General features: G+C 36.3%; 10 protein-coding genes and 7 pseudogenes across 17 annotated transcripts, besides 1 other annotated feature; 6 read left to right on the top strand and 11 right to left on the bottom strand.

The window, feature by feature from the left end:
* Window positions 1-13119: a mobile genetic element.
* Window positions 889-1050, bottom strand: TVAGG3_1089360 (annotated as a pseudogene). The gene has a single exon. A coding segment is annotated over exon 1 (162 nt).
* TVAGG3_1089350 (protein of unknown function, DUF4106 family) lies at window positions 1800-2246 on the top strand (the record flags this gene model as incomplete). The annotated part of the gene is made up of 1 exon (XM_051256979.1): window positions 1800-2246. The coding sequence occupies one exon, from the start codon at window positions 1800-1802 to the stop codon at window positions 2244-2246; it is 447 nt and encodes a 148-aa protein (XP_051075811.1).
* TVAGG3_1089340 (organellar and viral DNA polymerase type B) lies at window positions 2629-2949 on the bottom strand (the record flags this gene model as incomplete). Its single annotated transcript, XM_051256978.1, has 1 exon — window positions 2629-2949. The coding sequence occupies one exon, from the start codon at window positions 2947-2949 to the stop codon at window positions 2629-2631; it is 321 nt and encodes a 106-aa protein (XP_051075810.1).
* On the bottom strand, window positions 2994-3542 carry TVAGG3_1089330 (annotated as a pseudogene). Its single transcript has one exon. A coding segment is annotated over exon 1 (549 nt).
* Window positions 3983-4183, top strand: TVAGG3_1089320 (uncharacterized protein; the record flags this gene model as incomplete). Its single annotated transcript, XM_051256977.1, has 1 exon — window positions 3983-4183. The coding sequence occupies one exon, from the start codon at window positions 3983-3985 to the stop codon at window positions 4181-4183; it is 201 nt and encodes a 66-aa protein (XP_051075809.1).
* On the bottom strand, window positions 4212-4787 carry TVAGG3_1089310 (beta-sandwich domain of Sec23/24 family; the record flags this gene model as incomplete). The annotated part of the gene is made up of 1 exon (XM_001294193.1): window positions 4212-4787. The coding sequence occupies one exon, from the start codon at window positions 4785-4787 to the stop codon at window positions 4212-4214; it is 576 nt and encodes a 191-aa protein (XP_001294194.1).
* On the top strand, window positions 5496-5792 carry TVAGG3_1089300 (uncharacterized protein; the record flags this gene model as incomplete). The annotated part of the gene is made up of 1 exon (XM_051256976.1): window positions 5496-5792. One exon carries the CDS (start codon window positions 5496-5498, stop codon window positions 5790-5792), a length of 297 nt encoding a protein of 98 aa, XP_051075808.1.
* On the top strand, window positions 5815-6126 carry TVAGG3_1089290 (annotated as a pseudogene). Its single transcript has one exon. A coding segment is annotated over exon 1 (312 nt).
* Window positions 6437-7140, top strand: TVAGG3_1089280 (annotated as a pseudogene). Its single transcript has one exon. A coding segment is annotated over exon 1 (704 nt).
* TVAGG3_1089270 lies at window positions 7641-7982 on the bottom strand (annotated as a pseudogene). The gene has a single exon. A coding segment is annotated over exon 1 (342 nt).
* TVAGG3_1089260 lies at window positions 8039-9443 on the bottom strand (annotated as a pseudogene). Its single transcript has one exon. A coding segment is annotated over exon 1 (1405 nt).
* On the bottom strand, window positions 9820-10386 carry TVAGG3_1089250 (phage tail repeat-like family; the record flags this gene model as incomplete). The annotated part of the gene is made up of 1 exon (XM_051256975.1): window positions 9820-10386. One exon carries the CDS (start codon window positions 10384-10386, stop codon window positions 9820-9822), a length of 567 nt encoding a protein of 188 aa, XP_051075807.1.
* Window positions 10623-10979, bottom strand: TVAGG3_1089240 (annotated as a pseudogene). The gene has a single exon. A coding segment is annotated over exon 1 (357 nt).
* A 402-nt stretch (window positions 13120-13521) lies between the features above and the next one.
* On the top strand, window positions 13522-14106 carry TVAGG3_1089220 (uncharacterized protein; the record flags this gene model as incomplete). Its single annotated transcript, XM_051256974.1, has 1 exon — window positions 13522-14106. One exon carries the CDS (start codon window positions 13522-13524, stop codon window positions 14104-14106), a length of 585 nt encoding a protein of 194 aa, XP_051075806.1.
* Window positions 14107-14110: 4 nt separating this feature from the next.
* Window positions 14111-14353, bottom strand: TVAGG3_1089210 (serine threonine-protein phosphatase family; the record flags this gene model as incomplete). Its single annotated transcript, XM_051256973.1, has 1 exon — window positions 14111-14353. The coding sequence occupies one exon, from the start codon at window positions 14351-14353 to the stop codon at window positions 14111-14113; it is 243 nt and encodes an 80-aa protein (XP_051075805.1).
* An 18-nt stretch (window positions 14354-14371) lies between these two features.
* TVAGG3_1089200 (uncharacterized protein) lies at window positions 14372-14734 on the bottom strand (the record flags this gene model as incomplete). The annotated part of the gene is made up of 1 exon (XM_051256972.1): window positions 14372-14734. One exon carries the CDS (start codon window positions 14732-14734, stop codon window positions 14372-14374), a length of 363 nt encoding a protein of 120 aa, XP_051075804.1.
* A 139-nt stretch (window positions 14735-14873) lies between these two features.
* On the bottom strand, window positions 14874-15692 carry TVAGG3_1089190 (phage tail repeat-like family; the record flags this gene model as incomplete). Its single annotated transcript, XM_051256971.1, has 1 exon — window positions 14874-15692. One exon carries the CDS (start codon window positions 15690-15692, stop codon window positions 14874-14876), a length of 819 nt encoding a protein of 272 aa, XP_051075803.1.
* Window positions 15693-17036: the final 1344 nt, after the last annotated feature.

Genomic DNA, 17036 nt, shown 5'->3' with positions numbered 1-17036 from the left:
GTTCCGATGAAGTTAGAAAGTTCTGACAGAAGATATGTAGTTGTCAGAACGTCAGATTCTCATATGCAAGATACAGAATATTTTGACGACTTAGCAGAAACTTGACATCTGACTTTTACAACCACTTGTTCTCATATTTTCATGACATTAGATATTTCTAAAGTTCAATCCAAGACAAATTCCACATACCGAAGAAAGACAAACATTGTTAGAAGCAAACAAGAGTGTATATGAACTGTTTATAGATGAGACTAACTTTGAGTGTTTAGATGAAAGGTCATTGTACGACTCGTATAAACAGTATTGTCAAGAATATGGTTATATGGCAGCTTCTAAACGAACATTCTTGGCAAATGTCAAAAGTCTTTTAGATGTTCAGAACGGCGTATATACAAAGAAAAATTTTTATGAGTAAATTTTAAAAAAATATTTTTTTATCCGATAGAAAAGATGACGAAATATATTTCAGTCAACAAATATATGTCAGGACTTAAAGAAGAACTAGACCCATTCGCTTATTTGAATGTTTACTTCTACCATTTTGAAAAGTCTACATTTGACAAAAGTTTGGAACATCGAACCAGTTAAGTTTGCTATTGTGACTAAAAATGGTGCGAAATTTGAAGACTTAGACATAGAAGGTTTGTTAGCAGTCAAAGAAAATTTTGACAGAAGGTTCTCAAACCTTAAAGAAGGCAAAGCATACAAACTTGTTATACCTTATGAACCAAAGAAAGCAGACGACTATGAATATTATGAGTCTAAGATAGTTGAAGTTCAAGGGTAAATTGGGTAAAAAGATTTTAGAGTCTAAGCCAGTGTTTGCTCCTAAAGAGGAAGAGAACATTGACATTGACCCAGAAATGTTCTAAAAATAAAATTTTATTTTTACATGTCAAATTTCTTTTTCTCTGGAACTGGTTCAGGTTCTTTCTTCTCTTCTTCTACTTTCTTTTCTTTCTTTTCTCTCTTCTTCTTCTTCTCTGGTGGAGTTATGTCAAATTTGGCGCAACCATATTTATGTAAAAGTTCTTTGTCCTTTAATAGCTCTTCTATTCTGTTTTCTATTTCATCTTCAAAGCGCATGTGTCTTCTTTGCATTCTAAGAACTTTTGTTGGACTTCATCTTTCCAATCGCGTCATCTCTGTCAACAAGTCTGTCATTGACAAACTTAAGACTTCTCTGCCTAATGTTTTATGGTTCTTGTCATATTCCCAGAAACAGAACTTTAGAACAAATTCCCTTTCTTGTTTACACTATGTAAGATTTTATGGTCGACAGATGTTTTGCTGTCAAAAAGTTTGTCTCGAATATAGATAGCGAAATCGCTAGACATTTTCTAAAAGATAAAATTTTTAATTTTTCTAAAAATATGTTAGAAAAAAAGTTTGCTGACATTGACAAGAAATTTGAGAATGTTTTAAACAAGAACAAGAGGAAGTTAGAAAATGCTCAGATAAAACCCATACATGACAAGTTCTTATTTGCTCAGAATGGTATAACAGGTCTAATTGCACCACCTGGGTCGGGTAAGACTTTCACTTATCTTAAAATGGCTGCACAACAACAAGAACTAGATGAGAAGAACCCATTTTATGAGTTAGTTGTCATTTGTTCGACTTCTGGTCAATTTGACCAAACCGTCAATTCGTTCAAAGATATTATAAAGAAGTCTAAGTTAGTATGTATAAAAGACTCTGAGTTGTTAGATTGGATAAAGAAGTACCAAAGAAGAGTTTTGAAGTATAATGCTATAAATGAGTATATAAATTCTAAGTTTAAAGACCCAAATGAGGAAATGCAGAGAATATTAGAGAAGAAACACTTCAGAAACAAACAGAAAGAGATAGAATACATTTCGAAGAAATTGCAATCGTACGATTGGAAGACTTACCCTCATAGATGTCTTCTTATCTTAGATGACTTTGCTTCTCATCCTTTGTTAAAGAACAGAGAACAAGATATGTGTCGAATTCTTAAGAAGCTCAGACACTTTAACATCTCAGTTGTCATTTGTGTACAGACAGCAAAGAGTTTAAGTAAGGATGTTAAAAGAATACTTACTGATATCATACTTTTCCCTGGATTGTCCGAAGACGATTTCATGGAACTTATGAAAGAGTCCATGGCAGGTAAGTTTGACAGACATGAACTATGGGAGAAGTACAAAGTCATACAAGACCCTCATACTTCTTTCAGAATTCATATCTACGCAAACAAAGTTCAAATTGTAAAAAGTCAATAAAAATAAATGGTTCATTTACTCTGCTTGTTTGAAGTTGTCAAAATACTCTGTTATTTTTCACTGTTTTCATGAGTTTTGGCTACCCCTGTAAAAGTCGGTCTAGAGAAATTTCATGAAATTTGGTCATTTTTTTCAGCAAAAATATATTTTAGGGTAGAAGGGTATATCTACCCCGTTTTCTACCCTCATTTCTACCCCAGTTATTTTATAAACGTTTTACATGGTAAACGTTATTTTTTAAATTTTGTGAAAACTCAACGGTTTGACACATGCCCTAAAAATTATTTTACTCAGAATTTTACTCAGAATTCAATAAAAATATAATTTAGGGTAGATGGGTAGCTCTACCCTCTTTTCTACCCTCTTTTCTACCCCAGTTATTTTATAAGCGTTTTACATGGTAAACATTGTGAATTCGTGAAATTCTAAACAATTTCGTAGCTTCTATTTCTTCTGTCAGTACATCGAATGTTTTAACAATGCCGAAGGTTTCTTTATATTTCTTCTTGACATCAGATAGAAGGAAATCGTCAGCTGTTGGATAGTTTTTGTTCAGAAATGTCAACATGTCCATTTTATCTTCTGCTGGTTTCTCTACTTCTTTCTTTAAGTCAGCATAGTCGTTTCGCATACGTTCTATCTCTTTGACGGAGTAGTTATATTTCCTCATTGCTGCTTTACATTTTGAACATTGTGGGTTCATTTTAGCATTGTACATTGAAATCTTACCTGCTAGTATGACTAAGGCGTCAATGGTTTTCTTCATCTCGAACATAGCGGGTTTTATTTGTTCGTTCCATACCTTACCCCTACTATCTTTATCTCTTATTTCCCAAACACATTTTGCAACTAACGAAACAAAGTTGTCGTAGGTCTTAAATTCTTCGGATTTGTAAAGGTCAGAGATGTTCTTATATACCATGTCGCAATCTTTGTCCATAACCTTATGGTTGCAATGAAAACCAAGGAATTCATAATTTACCTTTCGTATGAACTTCTTTATTTCTACTGAGTCAGTTGCTTTGACTTCTATTTCGTCAAATTCGGAATGGTTAGTTTTTGTTGTTGGATTTCAGGCAATTTGGGTAAATGGTCAATAATGTCCTGCATTTCATAAAGATACTGTTCATTTGTTTCATCTTTCGCACTACAGTCTAAATTACTTGTTAAAAGTTCTTGCTTTATCTTCTGGATTTTTGTTTCGAAAGTATATGAAGAAGGAATGAAGCTTTTCATCTCTACTAACATAGATGTTGGATTCATGACTAAAGAGTTTGGTGCTGTAGTTGCTAACATGTTCTTACAATAAAAATAAAAAAATATTTTTTTAAAAAAACCAACTTTATTTTTTATTTCGGGAAAACTCATGAAAATTCAAGAGGGTAGAAAAGAGGGTAGAAAAGAGGGTAGATATACCCTTCTACCCTAAAATATATTTTTGCTGAATTCAGCAACAAAATTCAAATTGTAAACGGTTTAATAGAAAAAGTGTTATTTTTTCATGTCAGAAGACTCGAAGGTGCAACACTTCCAAAATACCGACGAACTCCGAAGAGCAGCATGGCAGTATGTTCTTGACAACTTCTTTGAGTTCTCCAGGAACACCTTGGAAAATGCTGAAGAACTCCGACACAGAGAATTTGGAGAAATTGCACTCCAATACTACATTGACAAACAAAGGGTAAACAAAGGGTAAAATAAGACTAAAAACTTAACGTTTAAAAAGTGACATTTTTATGAGCTCCGAGTCACCGAGAAAACTTGGTCAGATGTTAGCAGCTTACTTCCCTGAGGAGGATGGAAGCGTTACATACGTAAGGTTCAAAAACAACGAACCTGGAATTGCGTACCAAATTCGCAATTACATGACCATGGAAGAGTACGAAAGGTTCCTACAAGAGAAACCAGCTCTAAACAACTCAGAAAAGAAAGAGTAAAAAGTTTAACTCGTAATTGTTTATTTTTTTACTTGTATGGGCAAGCTGCAAGAATGAAGTCAACTATCTCCGTCTTTGTCTTGACCAGTTGGACTGCTCTTGCGAGTACGTCTGTTTTGCGGTCTCCAGCTGGTGTCTGACCTTCGTAATTGCGCATGTTCTTGAGAGCTCCAACTGTAAATGGTTGTAGGATGAAGAGTCTCTCAGACTGCTTGAGGTAGTCTTCACGGTCACGAACCGAATCTGTGGTACGAGTCGAATCGGTCGATTTGAGGGAAGAGAGTGAGAGCCTGTCTTCTTCCATAGGGGCTGTGGCATACTCTTTGCGTAAACGGTTCAGACCTTCTTCGAACTCTTGGTCTCTCTTGGATTGAGATTGGAATTGGAATTGGGGTGGAGCTTGCTGGAACATCCAAGGGTTGGGGAAGTAAGGCATAGGCTGAGGAGGGTAGTTCGGGAAGCCTTGTAGTGGAAATTGGTAGTAACCTTGAGGTGGAAATTGGTAGTAATTTGGTGGAGGGACTTGCTGGAACTGAGGTGCAGGGGCTGGTGCTTTAGGTTCCTCTGGTTTGGGAATGGACTCGGTTGGTGGGACGTCGGACATTCGTTTGTGGCTTAACCGTCGGACCACAACGATAAAAATCTCTGCTCCTAGCAGTACTGCTACTGACAGTAGCAGTACTTTTACTGACAGTAGCAGTACTTTTTCTGACAGTAGCAGTACTTTTTCTGACAGTAGCAGTACTTTATCGTCGAAAACCCTCTCAAATTTTCCTTTTTACTGCTCGTAGCAGTACTTTTACTGCTCCTAGCAGTACTGCTACTGTCAGTAGCAGTACTTTTTCTGACAGTAGCAGTACTTTTACTGACAGTAGCAGTACTTTTTCTGACAGTAGCAGTACTTTTTCTGACAGTAGCAATGGTCGAGGTCGAACCTACCGACGAGGCAATTTACCTAATTGAAATTAACGAGCTTGTTAAAGACTTCCTCAGGCAGAATGTAAAAGGCAAGCTTGTTAACTGTTGGATAACGGGAAGGGCTGCCTTGAATCTCGAGACTTCGACTGGAATTCCAATTCAAATACCAGACGGGACAGCCTACGACGACATAAAGCAAGCAAAGAAAGAAGCTCTTCTCAAGTTCTTTGCCAAGCGTCCTTGGATACAACTTCCAACCAGAGAGAACCCTTTCCCAAGAATGAGCCAAATTCTCAAGGGTCTCCTTCACTTCTCGGGTCAGCCGTTCTACATAACCTCAGAAGGCGACATCCAACCAGTACTGTAAACATCTCATTTTCACTTCACTTTTTTTATGTTTTTACTCACACTCGTACTCAACAGGTTTGTGTACAACTATTTCAACTGTGAACCTTGTATTGACCGGTCTTCCTGTAAATGCAAGTTTGGTCAATACACAGTTTATGGTGGCAAGAAAGACAGTGGGGAATGTTATTCTGACATCTGTTGTTGCGCTCGAGAGAGATTTGAAATTTCAGAGCCACCTCCCCCAAGAACTCCAACACCAACACTCAAGTTGCCAAAGACTCATGTGAAGAAGAAGCCTTCTGGTAAGTTTCTTATAGCCATATACATGGCACGCTTTGAGTAAAAACATTTTTTTCATTTTTTGAATGAAGCAAGTTAAATTCGTCCCACACCAAACTCAATGGACCGATGAAGAGTTTCAAGCTATGGTTGAAGGTGTTGAGAACGACATAGACGGCGAACTTGAAGGAGCTCAAACCACAATTGCAACCAAAATTGCAGAAGTCAAGGAACAAATAGCTCCACTTAAAGCTACCAAAGCTACTCTTGACCTCATGGATACTTACCGTTTAGAAGTAAAGAGTGGAATAAGACAATTAAAATTAAAACTTCTAAACTACGAAGCTATACTCCAAAAGTTAGCAGAAATGAGAAGACTTTACCAGAGCTACTTACATTAAGCTGTAAGGGACTTACCTTCAGCAGTCCGACCAAAGATGAATTTTCTGACATTGTCCCAATTTTGTCCGAAAGTCAGCTCAGATGTTTCGAACTGCTCCCAACATATCCAGAATATGAACGTTTGCCTGAACTCTTCCGCAATCTCAAAAAACGTTTTTTGGTTCTCATGTTCGAAACTTTTATCGGAAGAGACAACAAACGTTCAGAAGAAGAACAAGATATTATTTTAAACTTGTTGTATGACTTAACCGTCATAACAAGCTTTTTGAAGTAAAACCGTCATTCTCAAACCACTTCATTTTTTCGATGTCCGAACAAGCACCGAAGCCGAACACAATGGCAGATGTCCTTTCAATGTTGCCAGACAAGCGCCCAGTTCAAATTCAAATTTTGAATTTGAAAGCTCATCTGACAAACACCGTTAAGACTCTCCAAAGTAGTCTTATGGAAGAGATGAAGGGACTTAAAGGTGAGTTCCTCATGAACCAAGCTTCCAATGAGAAAGTCCTGAACGATTTGACGGAAACCTTGCGCATTTACGCGAGAGAGAACCGAGACCTTGCCAGACTCATCTACCGTTTCTTCGAAGAGATAGACGCCATCTGGAAGGTACTCGGAAAGGACAGAACCTCCAACACCGTAATTCGTGAACACAGAATTGAAGAAGGAATTGTCGAGGAAGAAGAGAAACACGAAGAAGAGGAAGAGGAAGAAGAGAAGAAGAGAAACACGAAGAAGAGGAAGTTTGGGCAACCCTTGTTGCCGATGACAGTTATGAAATTTCCCAACCCTACCCATACAAAATCCGCAACAAGGAGACAGGCAAGGTTCTTACCCCAGTCCTCAACAACTTGGGACACTTGAACCTTAACCTTCGGAATCGCGGTTCAATTTCCATGGGCAAGCTTGTCGCAATTCAATGGGTTCCAAATCCAGGCAAGAAGACGAAGGTCAGACACATTGACGGTGACAAGCTCAACAACCGTAAGGAGAACCTCGAGTGGTTCTAAGAGTAAAAAAATTTTATTTTAGGGGGAAACCCGAGTAAATTTAAGTTTTTAGTTGCGTAAGCGGCTTAAATTAAGGATAATTTGGACAAGTAGTTCCTGACCTCTGAATTGGACTCTTTCGTCATCCCAGTTGCGTAGGAGGTCGTCCCAGAGGAGTTGGTAGAATTGCCATTCCAAGGACGATTTGTCCTCCCAGGCATTGAGGATGTACTGCTCGTAGAGTCTCATGACCTCTGCCTTGCACCAGACACCCTCTCCCTTGGAACGTAAGGCTTCTTCGAAGTGCTCGAATGCGATTGGCTGCGGACCATCCGAAATGACACTTTTTGTCCGTTTGGTCAATGTTCGTGTCTCGTGCCATAGTCGACGAAAATACAGACAAACAGGTTATATATGAGTTTGAGACCAAGAATGGTGTAACTCGACCTGTCCGATTCAAAGACTCCGAGGGCGACCATGAAATTAAACGGAAATTAGCTAGGAAGGAATATAAAAATTTTTTATTTCATGCAATGTTTTATTTCTGTGCCGTCTTCAAGTATGCCCCAGTACTTACGCTTGGAGAGGACATGAACTTCGGTGAAAATTTTGTCCAATTTGAATTGACCCATCTTTTCACCGACCATTCCCATTTCAATGAGTTTGTTGTATCCTTCTTCGTTCGTCATGAGTGCGTCAATGTTCTCATAGTAAACCTTCACTTTGGATTTGACTTCGGAGAAGAATTTGTTGTAGTTGTCAAGGACTGCCTTTGCGAACTGAGGGTAAGACCAATGTTCGACAATAGGTTTTAATGTGGTTACTAAGCCACTTTGACCTTGAGTGAATTCGTACTTCAAAACAAAAGGAGAACCTTTCAACAAAGTTGTCGACCTTCTCATAATGTTTACTCTTCATCTCTTGAGGTTTCTTAATGGAATATCCCCATGTCGAATTCATAAGCAATTTGAGTGTCATTGCAAGTTTGGGGGTTGAAGCTTTCCTAATATCATACAGTTGTTGTATGACTTTTCCAACTGTATAGTTCCTTCCTGGGAACTCACCATCTTCGTTTGGAATTCCCGTCGGGATATATTGGACGAACCTCATGTATGCAGCGTTAAGGTCGACATAGTATATCTTTTCGTTGAGTCGAACTTGTCGCAACCAATGGGTCCAGTTCGTGGAAATTCAAGTGAGTCTCTTATCTTCTGAGAAACTTCGCCTGCTATCTCATAAACATCGTCGAAGCAACCTGTTTCATATAAAACCTTCTGACCTAACTCAGATGCTCTCCAATACAATTTGACGTCAATTGGATGTCTCAATGGAAGTTTGTTTATAGCATCTTGAAGTTCTTGCAACCTCATTGGAAGTTCTTCTGGTTCAGGTTGGTATCCGAACAATCCAACTCCTTTTGGAACAGTGTACTTCTTTTGTGCTATAACTTTGTCTGGAACAACTTTTGGTCTTGCTAACAATGAAAAGTTTGTTTCGTCTTTTGGTACAAAAGTTTCTGTCAGCTTGTCATCTGGAATTGGTTCCAACAAACCTTTCTCGAAAAGAATGTTTACAGCTCTGACAATGTTGCACTTGCCTTTTCCGAACAATGGGTTTGTAAGACTTTCGTTCAACATGAAGTGGTTGTGGACAATTACAATCTTCAACCATGGTAAGTCTTTGTCAACAACATAGTCGTCATGTGAAGAACCTTTCTCAGTCGGTATGTTGACTCGGATATTGACATTTGCCAACGGTGCAATTTTTGCCAATTGACCTCTGAGAATGTACCTTGTCTTCACACATGACTCAAGATACTTCATCTTCTCTTCTGTAACAAGACCAGAGTTCCTGAGACATGTAAGAATACAAGGTTCATTGACAATTGTTTCAATTGAATTGTAAATTCCATACCTTGTCAAGTCAATGTCAGACTTATTTATGAACGGGAAGTATCCAGCATGTTGTCTGACTGCTTGAGGGTTAGGTTGGTACCATTCAACTTGACACTTGCAATTCCTTCAATTGCATTCAAAATGTCTGAGTCGGAGTCAACCATTTGTTCTCTCTTTGTAGTCTTGAAAGCGTCAAGAAGTTGCAGCTGTTGTGACATTGCCATGTGCATAGTAAATGTGACCGTCCAAATCTGTTATGGTTAGTCTGAGATTGTATCCTTTCTTATTTCCGTCTTGTATGGCAGCAAGTACTCCCATGAAGCCTTCTTTGTTCTTTCCTTCGTCAAAGTTTACTGTAAAGGTTCGACCAGATGTAATTTGACTTCTAACTTCACGGTACTTTTCATATGCATATCTTGTTCTTTCCATGGGAGCATGTTTGTCTTCACCTTTTCCTTTTTTCCTTCTCAAAGGATGCAATTGTTCGTCATGTTTCCAGTAGAATCTGGCAAAGCCGTCGTGTCCTTCAACTTGAGGTTCACTAACATCGAAAGGCATGTCCATAAGACGTTCTTCTTCTAACCTCTCTAGTCTGTTTGGATAATTGGCGCGCGCTGTTTCCAAATCCATTTCGTAGCGAAGACCAGACAATTTGTCATAGACTTTTATGGGTCTTCCCTTCCTATATTTAAAATTCTTCGAAACTTTCCAACCATATCTTTCTAACTCTGCTTTTATTCTAGCAGATTTTCTATCCATTCTATATGGGGGCATTTTTATAAAAATAAAAAAATATTTTTTTTCTTTACTTTACATAACCGCCTGCTGCCATAAGTCTTTGACGCCAACCCATACCAGCTAATGAAGGTTGACTAAACTTTGGTTTTGGTTTATCTTCAGTTTTTGGCTTCCCTTCTTCTATCGGTTTTTCGTCACTTTTCGGTTCCTCTGACTTTACCTCACTTGCAGGAACAGTTGTGTCGTCAACATCTTCATAAATATCATATGCCATTTGTTTTTGTTTTCCTTTCAACTTTTTGTGTTTGTTGTAAAGTTTAGAATATTTCGACTCTAAGTCAATGAGATGTTCTATAATGAACTGTTGGTCAGTGAAGTAAACTTTTCCATCTGTTGTCTCGAAAGCTCCTTCAGACTTCAATATTTTATTTGTGAGAGTCTGTTTCTTTTTTGAGATACTAGCCGTTCCATTTCTATGAAAAGTGACTTTATAGTTAGGGTTTGCATTTCCAGACCTGGCACTTTCTATTATTGAATTTTTCTCTTCATCTGTAAGTTCTTTGACAGGTTTTGACAATGGTTCTGAACTTTTTGTTTGTGGTGTCAAATCTACCGTTTCAACTTCTTCGGTCATTTCATCTCAGTAAAAAATTTTAGTTTGGTTTGTTTTCAACTGGTTGTTTAGGTTTTTTAAGTCGGTCTAAAACTTCCTGAGGTATAGGAAGAACTTGACAAACACGTTGGTGTAACTGCTGGAAGTCGACAAATCCATCTTGAACCCATTTGTCTCAATGCTGTATTGTTCATTTCATCTCAGTAAAAAATTTACATTCCCCACGTTTGAGGCGGTTGAGGTTGGTTGTTGTTTACCCACTGTTGTGCATGGTTATATCCTCTGTTAAAGAATCTTTCACCTTGGTCCATATAGTGTCCTGCTTGGTTATAGTAGTCATTTGCTTTGTTATAATAGTTTCCTGCTTGTCTTCCTACATTGTCCATCCATCCTTGAACTTTTCCTCTTGTTTCAGGATTTGGAATAAGATTTGCTGCATCTCGTGCTACATCCCAACCTTTCTGTACAGTTTGTATAATAGGTTGTGCTTTCTCTTTAAGTATACCTAATGTACTCAAAATCTTCCTTCCAACTCCAAATACACCTCTGGCTATTGTTCCCACTGCGGGCAAAAATCTGGATGCAACTCCTGCTAATGCGCCAAATAAACCCATTTCTTATAGGGTAAAAAATGACGAATCCAAACAAGGACCCCTATGTTTCTAAGGCAACAAAAAAGCACTCATGATAAAAATCTTTAGTTCAACACCAAATGCTTGGTTTATGGATATCTTGGAAAACATTCCGAGGTATAGAGAAGATGGACCACCATACTGGCTAATATTTGTCGGTCAAAACACAAGATACTGTGAAGCCATACCATTATGTCCAAAAATATTTTAGATGTGAAAACTGCTTTGACAATATTCGTTGACAAATACCATCCAACAAAACTGACATCTGACTGTGAAAGTTCTTTCAAATCAGACGATATTAAAAACTATCTGCGTTCAAAAAATGTAAACCAATATTTCATTGTCGACCAAAACCATTCTGCTCTTGGTGTCATTGACAGTTGTATAAAAATCTTAAGAGACTTAAACCAACCACAAGGTGGTGAGGTAGATGAAATGTCATATGACGACAAATATAGACACTTCTCCATGGCAAAGATGAGACAAGTTTTAAATATTTACAATAGCCGTAAACAAAAAGGTTTGGGAAACCACTCCCCGAAGAAATGAAAAACAACCCTGACTTAGAGAAAGACTATATATTTAATAGTTTAGTCAAAAGAGACAAACAAGAAAGAATGCCAGGCTTCAAACTTAAGAAAGGTGACAAAGTAAAAATAGAAATACCTAAACGCGACCCATATGAAAATACTATTGACTATGACAACAATGGGAACTCGACAGGTACTCGCATTCGTGTTCGTAAAAATAGAAGAAAGTATACAAGAGAATATTATGAAGTTTTAGGCAAACATGGCAAAATGTACACACTGCAAGCAGAAGATAAAACTACTATTGTCAGACCTCGTTTCAAACTTGTCAAAGTTCAAGGTGGTATACTTTCAAAGACAGTTCCTAACAAATATAAGACAACTCCTGACGAATATGCTAAAGAAGTTGAAAATGACGACTAAGCATTTCTATACCATGCGTAAACTGTCATGTAAGGTGGCATGTAGTCTTTACTTTGTCCCGTTGTTTGCGTATATCCTGAAACGCGATGTGTATGGTTTCCTCCTCCCTCAGTGTTACTCCAGTAACAATTTATAGCAAACTTAACGTCGTCTTTAACATCATATCCTTTACCTTTTGTCATTCCTGACCAATCCCAATATCTATGCTTATGCCAACCTGCTTGAGATGTACTTAAATCTATGTAGTGACTGTGTGCAGGTAAATTTTCACCTGAAATCGTTTTACTTCCACCTGTTTCCTTTGAAGAGTTTGCACAATACAAAAACCTGTCGACTATTTGAGTCCAAGTTCCAAAACCAAGTACTACTTCTGGTCTGGTAGAGTTCATTGACGTATAAATAGAGCCTATAGGATATAATGTTTGAAGTATTTCTGTCTTTAATGTTTGAAGCTCTGTTTTGTCTGCTTTTTTATATAACTTTTCTTCAAGTTCATTTACGTCAGAGATGCTATGTCTATGATATTTTTGTGGGTATGTTCCTTCTGTCCATGCGAAAATACGTTCTTTTGTTGCATCTACATATCCTTTTATCCATGTCGAGTCTGCTTTTGTATTCCTTAACTCTGTAACACCTTTCTCAAGCTCTTTCAACTGTTGTCCATCTTCCATTAAACCTCTGGTATGACTTGAAACCGTTTGTGCCAACATATCTACAGTTTCTTTGTCGGCTTTAAGGTCTAAACACCCTGAAACCCATCCTGTATCAGCTTTCGTTTTTAAAATCTTCGATGTCCGTTCATTATACCATTCAACCCTTTCTTTAATTTCATTGTCTTTTTCATCCACATATTCCTTATCTGCCTTCTTCACTAACGCACTAGCCACGCATGCTAACTCATCGTTAACATATGTTTTGTCAGCTTTGTTGTCAACATCTGCTTTTGTTGCATATGTTGCATCTGCTCTGTCATGTTCTTCTTGAACTTTTTCAATGACATACTCTTTGTCAGCTTTGTTGTCAATATCTGCTTTCAAAAGAAGTTCATCTATAGGTTTCTCGTTTAAAGTTCTTTTTGTTGGATTTATACAAACAGTATGGTTCTTATTGTCTTGAAACAGAAACTCATCTGTCATTGGGTTTAATGTCAGTTTTAGGTTTCCTTCTTTCAATGACTCAGATATCTTAGAATAGTTTGAAAAGTTTGTTGTGTTCTTATTTAGAGCTTGCATAATGAGTTGTCGGTTGTGTTGTATTTCTCTCATAGACGCTGTTTCTTTCGACATTTTTATTCTAGATAAAATATGCTTCCAATAGAAAAAGAAAATTCAAGAGTTGCTACAACTAAACCATTAGATGAACTTTTTACGAATGTCGGTCAAAAGTTTGAGACAGAGACCGTAAAGCATGAAGGCTATCGTTTTGACTACCCACTTAGATGGTTAAGAGACCCATCTGTCACAAAAGCTATTGGCTTTCGTAGAATGAAGTTTGTGTCTGTAGAAGATAAAAGTTTTCCATTTATTGTAAGGTTTCATATAGATTATATATCTGAAGGGAAACGAAAAATGTGGGAAGAAATTGAGCTAATACAAGTTGACCTTTCATCTTCTCTACAGACTGCGTTAAAAAATATAGAAGATAAAATAAATTCATGTTATGCAAAATATGCTGATGAATATGCAAATACCGAGAGCACACTTTATGTGAGAATTGTATATGACAAACAAAATTCACAAGTGTCATTTCAAATCTACGAAGACAATCCAAAGAAAGACGAACAAATATATACAGAATTCACTGCAATGTCATGGTATTATTTGCAAAGAATGTTAAATCAGAAAGTCGAACTTCCTTTAGCAAATATTTACAGTCGATATGCAAGAGATGAACCATATTTATTTAAAGATGTTTTCGACCCAGCTGCTATTATTGTTCATGCTTCATTTTCTGGCGCCCAAAACTCTTTCTTATGCTTGGCAAATGACTTTTACGAAAAACCTACAAAGTTATATGAACCACCAAGTGGAAGTATTTCAGACTTTCAAGTATGGTTTACTACAGATGGAAGAAAAAGAATAATTCCATTATACCATGCGTTTTACTTAGAACTTAGTTTCATATACAACTACTATCGAACGGTAAAAATATAATTTTTTAATACGGTTGAGGTGTTGGATTTGGTTGCCAACTAGACTGTGGTGCAGGTTCAGGCTGTTGTATAACAGGAGCTTGTTCTTCTGGTTCAGGGTCTTTAGGTATAATACCAACAAACTGACCTACTCTTTTACCAATATTTTTGACACCGTTCCAAATTCCTCTTCCTACGGTTTTTATTCCATTCCATATACCTCTTCCAACATTTCGAAAGAAGTTTCCTATCTTACTGAAGAAACCCATTTTACTATATGTAAAAATCTAATGTCCGCCTAGTCTCTTACGTTTCCTGTTGAGTTCCATAGCATTCTTTAACTGGAGCTCATACATTCTGTTTCTCCTCTGGTAGAAAACATATTCTGGGTCAACTCCTGTGTTCGCGTCATCTGCATAGAGTTGTTTATATCCCACTTCAGGGTTTGTATAAAACTCTTTCCATCTCATATTTGCATACCATGGTGGCAAGCCTAACGCAGCGTCATTTGACATGGCAGTTTGCATTTGTACATCTGTTGGCACTTGACCATAGTTTGCCATTGCAGTTTGTATTCTAACTTCATTTGGAATATTCTCTGGGTTTGGTTGTCCAGGTTGCTGTGCATTCGCTAAGTTCTGTGCGTCCATTTAATATTAGATAAAAATATCTCTTACGAGTACATATACTGAACATTTGCAGGCATTGGTTCATCTTCATATTCTCTGTACTTTTCTGCCACGTCAAATAAATAAATGACACAATGGAAAAAACCTAAAACAAGTAGTCCTATTTCAAACCACATTTACTTACTAGTAAAATTTCTTTGTTATGACACTTTCTCCAGTTTATAGGACCTCTCTCATATTCTATCTTATCGTATCTAAACTCATAGTCATGTATGTCCTCTAACCATCTCATGACACTTTCCAAACCACTTTTATCGGATGTAAAGTAAAAGCATGGATGGTTATGTAAAACGTCTAAAGTTTCTAAAGAGTCTCTCAAAGTCCAGTCTACTTGGTATTGAAAATCCCATGTGTTATAGAACGGCGGGTCCACTATAAAGAAAACATTTTCCTTGTCTTTATATTTTTCATACAACTCTGTCCAATAACATCTCACAAACTCTATACCCTCAATATATTTTTCTATGTCCTCTTTGAAAACATTTGTATAGTTAAGATATAAAACTTTTGACATAAGTGTTTCAATGTCATGAACTCTTATAGCACCACTATATAATAGTCTAGCAGATATACTATCCCAGTCTATATATTCTGCTTTTTTCAAAACCTCTCTCACAATATTTTTCTTATCTAATGGTATACGTTCCATCTTACCTATAGGTATCTTTTCTTTTAACTCTTTCAATATTTTGTTTGTGTCTGGTATATGTTTGAGACGGTCCATATAGTTGTCGAAGTCATTGCATATAATCTTTGAGTCTGGGAATATTGTATGGCACAAATGGGATATATAGAAACTTCCACCGAACAAATCTACAAATGTTAGACCATTCGGTAGTTTCTTAAGTTCTCTCAATATAATATCTTTACATTTACTCTTATTTCCAAAGAACGGTAACGGTGGTTTTGTAAAATTCATTTATATATAATAATAAAAATGTTTTTACCCGAAAAGTGACAGAAAAGTGACAAAACATGAAAACATATATAATTTGTGAAAAGCGACACATTATATAATGTTTTCGACCCAGAAGAAGGCTTCTTCCCAGAAGCAATGGAGGAAGAAGAAGAGTCCTCCGAATAAAAACTTCATTTATACTAAACATCAACATCAGGGCTAGAAGGCACGAAGTGCCTGGAAGCCCCACTACCTTTTTTTTTTTTTTTTTTTTTTTTTTTTTTGAATATACTAGTTTAGGTGGTATTAATTTTTTCGATAAATTTGAGAGTATGTACGTTTAGGGCATGAAAAGTGTCAATTCGCTCAGCGAAAGCTGAGCTAGCTTCGTTCTCGAAAGAATAAGGAAGGAGTGAAGGAGAATGATACAGAAGTTGACACATTCATATCATTTCAACAAATTTTGATCAAATTGAAATTCAATAAAATTCAATTCAATTCATATCCTTCAGTCAGTACATTGATATCCTTCTGCATCACAATGATAACTCGGGCATCAATAGTTCTACAACTAACTCAGAAAAAACAAGATTATTACTTCCTGCTTACAGCTTTTAAAAAGTTTCGATGATAAAAATCACTCTACTCTCGTTTATCGACATATGGTGATAGTAGGTAAACATATTCTTATCGATATTAATAAAAATATTTTTACGAAAATCTTATCCAATTAGAGAGTTATTCATAAAGTATATGATAATTATAATTACTTTATCTTTGTTTTATCTTTGAATAAACAATTTAATTTAAATTGCATAATATTTTTTGGTTGAAAGACAGGAAACTTAGTTGAGTTTGTATTATTTTTATCGTTTAATTCATTGTATCAGTGAGTGATCCAGATATTTAAGATATTTAGAAAAAAAATTATTAATTTGATTAACAAATTTTAATCAAAATCGCAAAAATCTATTTGATAGCTGTAAACAAACAATAATTTTTATTTCAAGCAAAATCACTTATTTTCATCTAAACGTATAAAATTGTCAATTTTATGAAAATAAATTGAAAATCTCATGAAATGTAAAGGAGAGTAATATTTTTCAATTTTCTTTTTTTCTTTGTCTCAAATATTTTCTGTTGGGAATTTTCTTGTTATCAAAAAATAATTTTAATATTTGTTTATTTCATTACATACAATAAAATTTTAAAAAACTCTATTTCTTCTCAAGAAAATTTTTTCCTTCATATGAAGAAACATTTTGTTCTCCATTTGATACTGAGTCTGAGTTCTAAAATCTCGATTTTTGAATTTTCTCTTCTTTCCCAAATTTCCTTTTTCCATAATTAAAGTTTTATTCAAAT

This window comes from Trichomonas vaginalis (assembly GCF_026262505.1).
Source record: "Trichomonas vaginalis G3 chromosome Unknown ctg_179, whole genome shotgun sequence".
NCBI classification, from domain to species: Eukaryota; Parabasalia; order Trichomonadida; family Trichomonadidae; genus Trichomonas; species Trichomonas vaginalis.
This window is presented reverse-complemented; position numbering and strand designations above follow the sequence as displayed.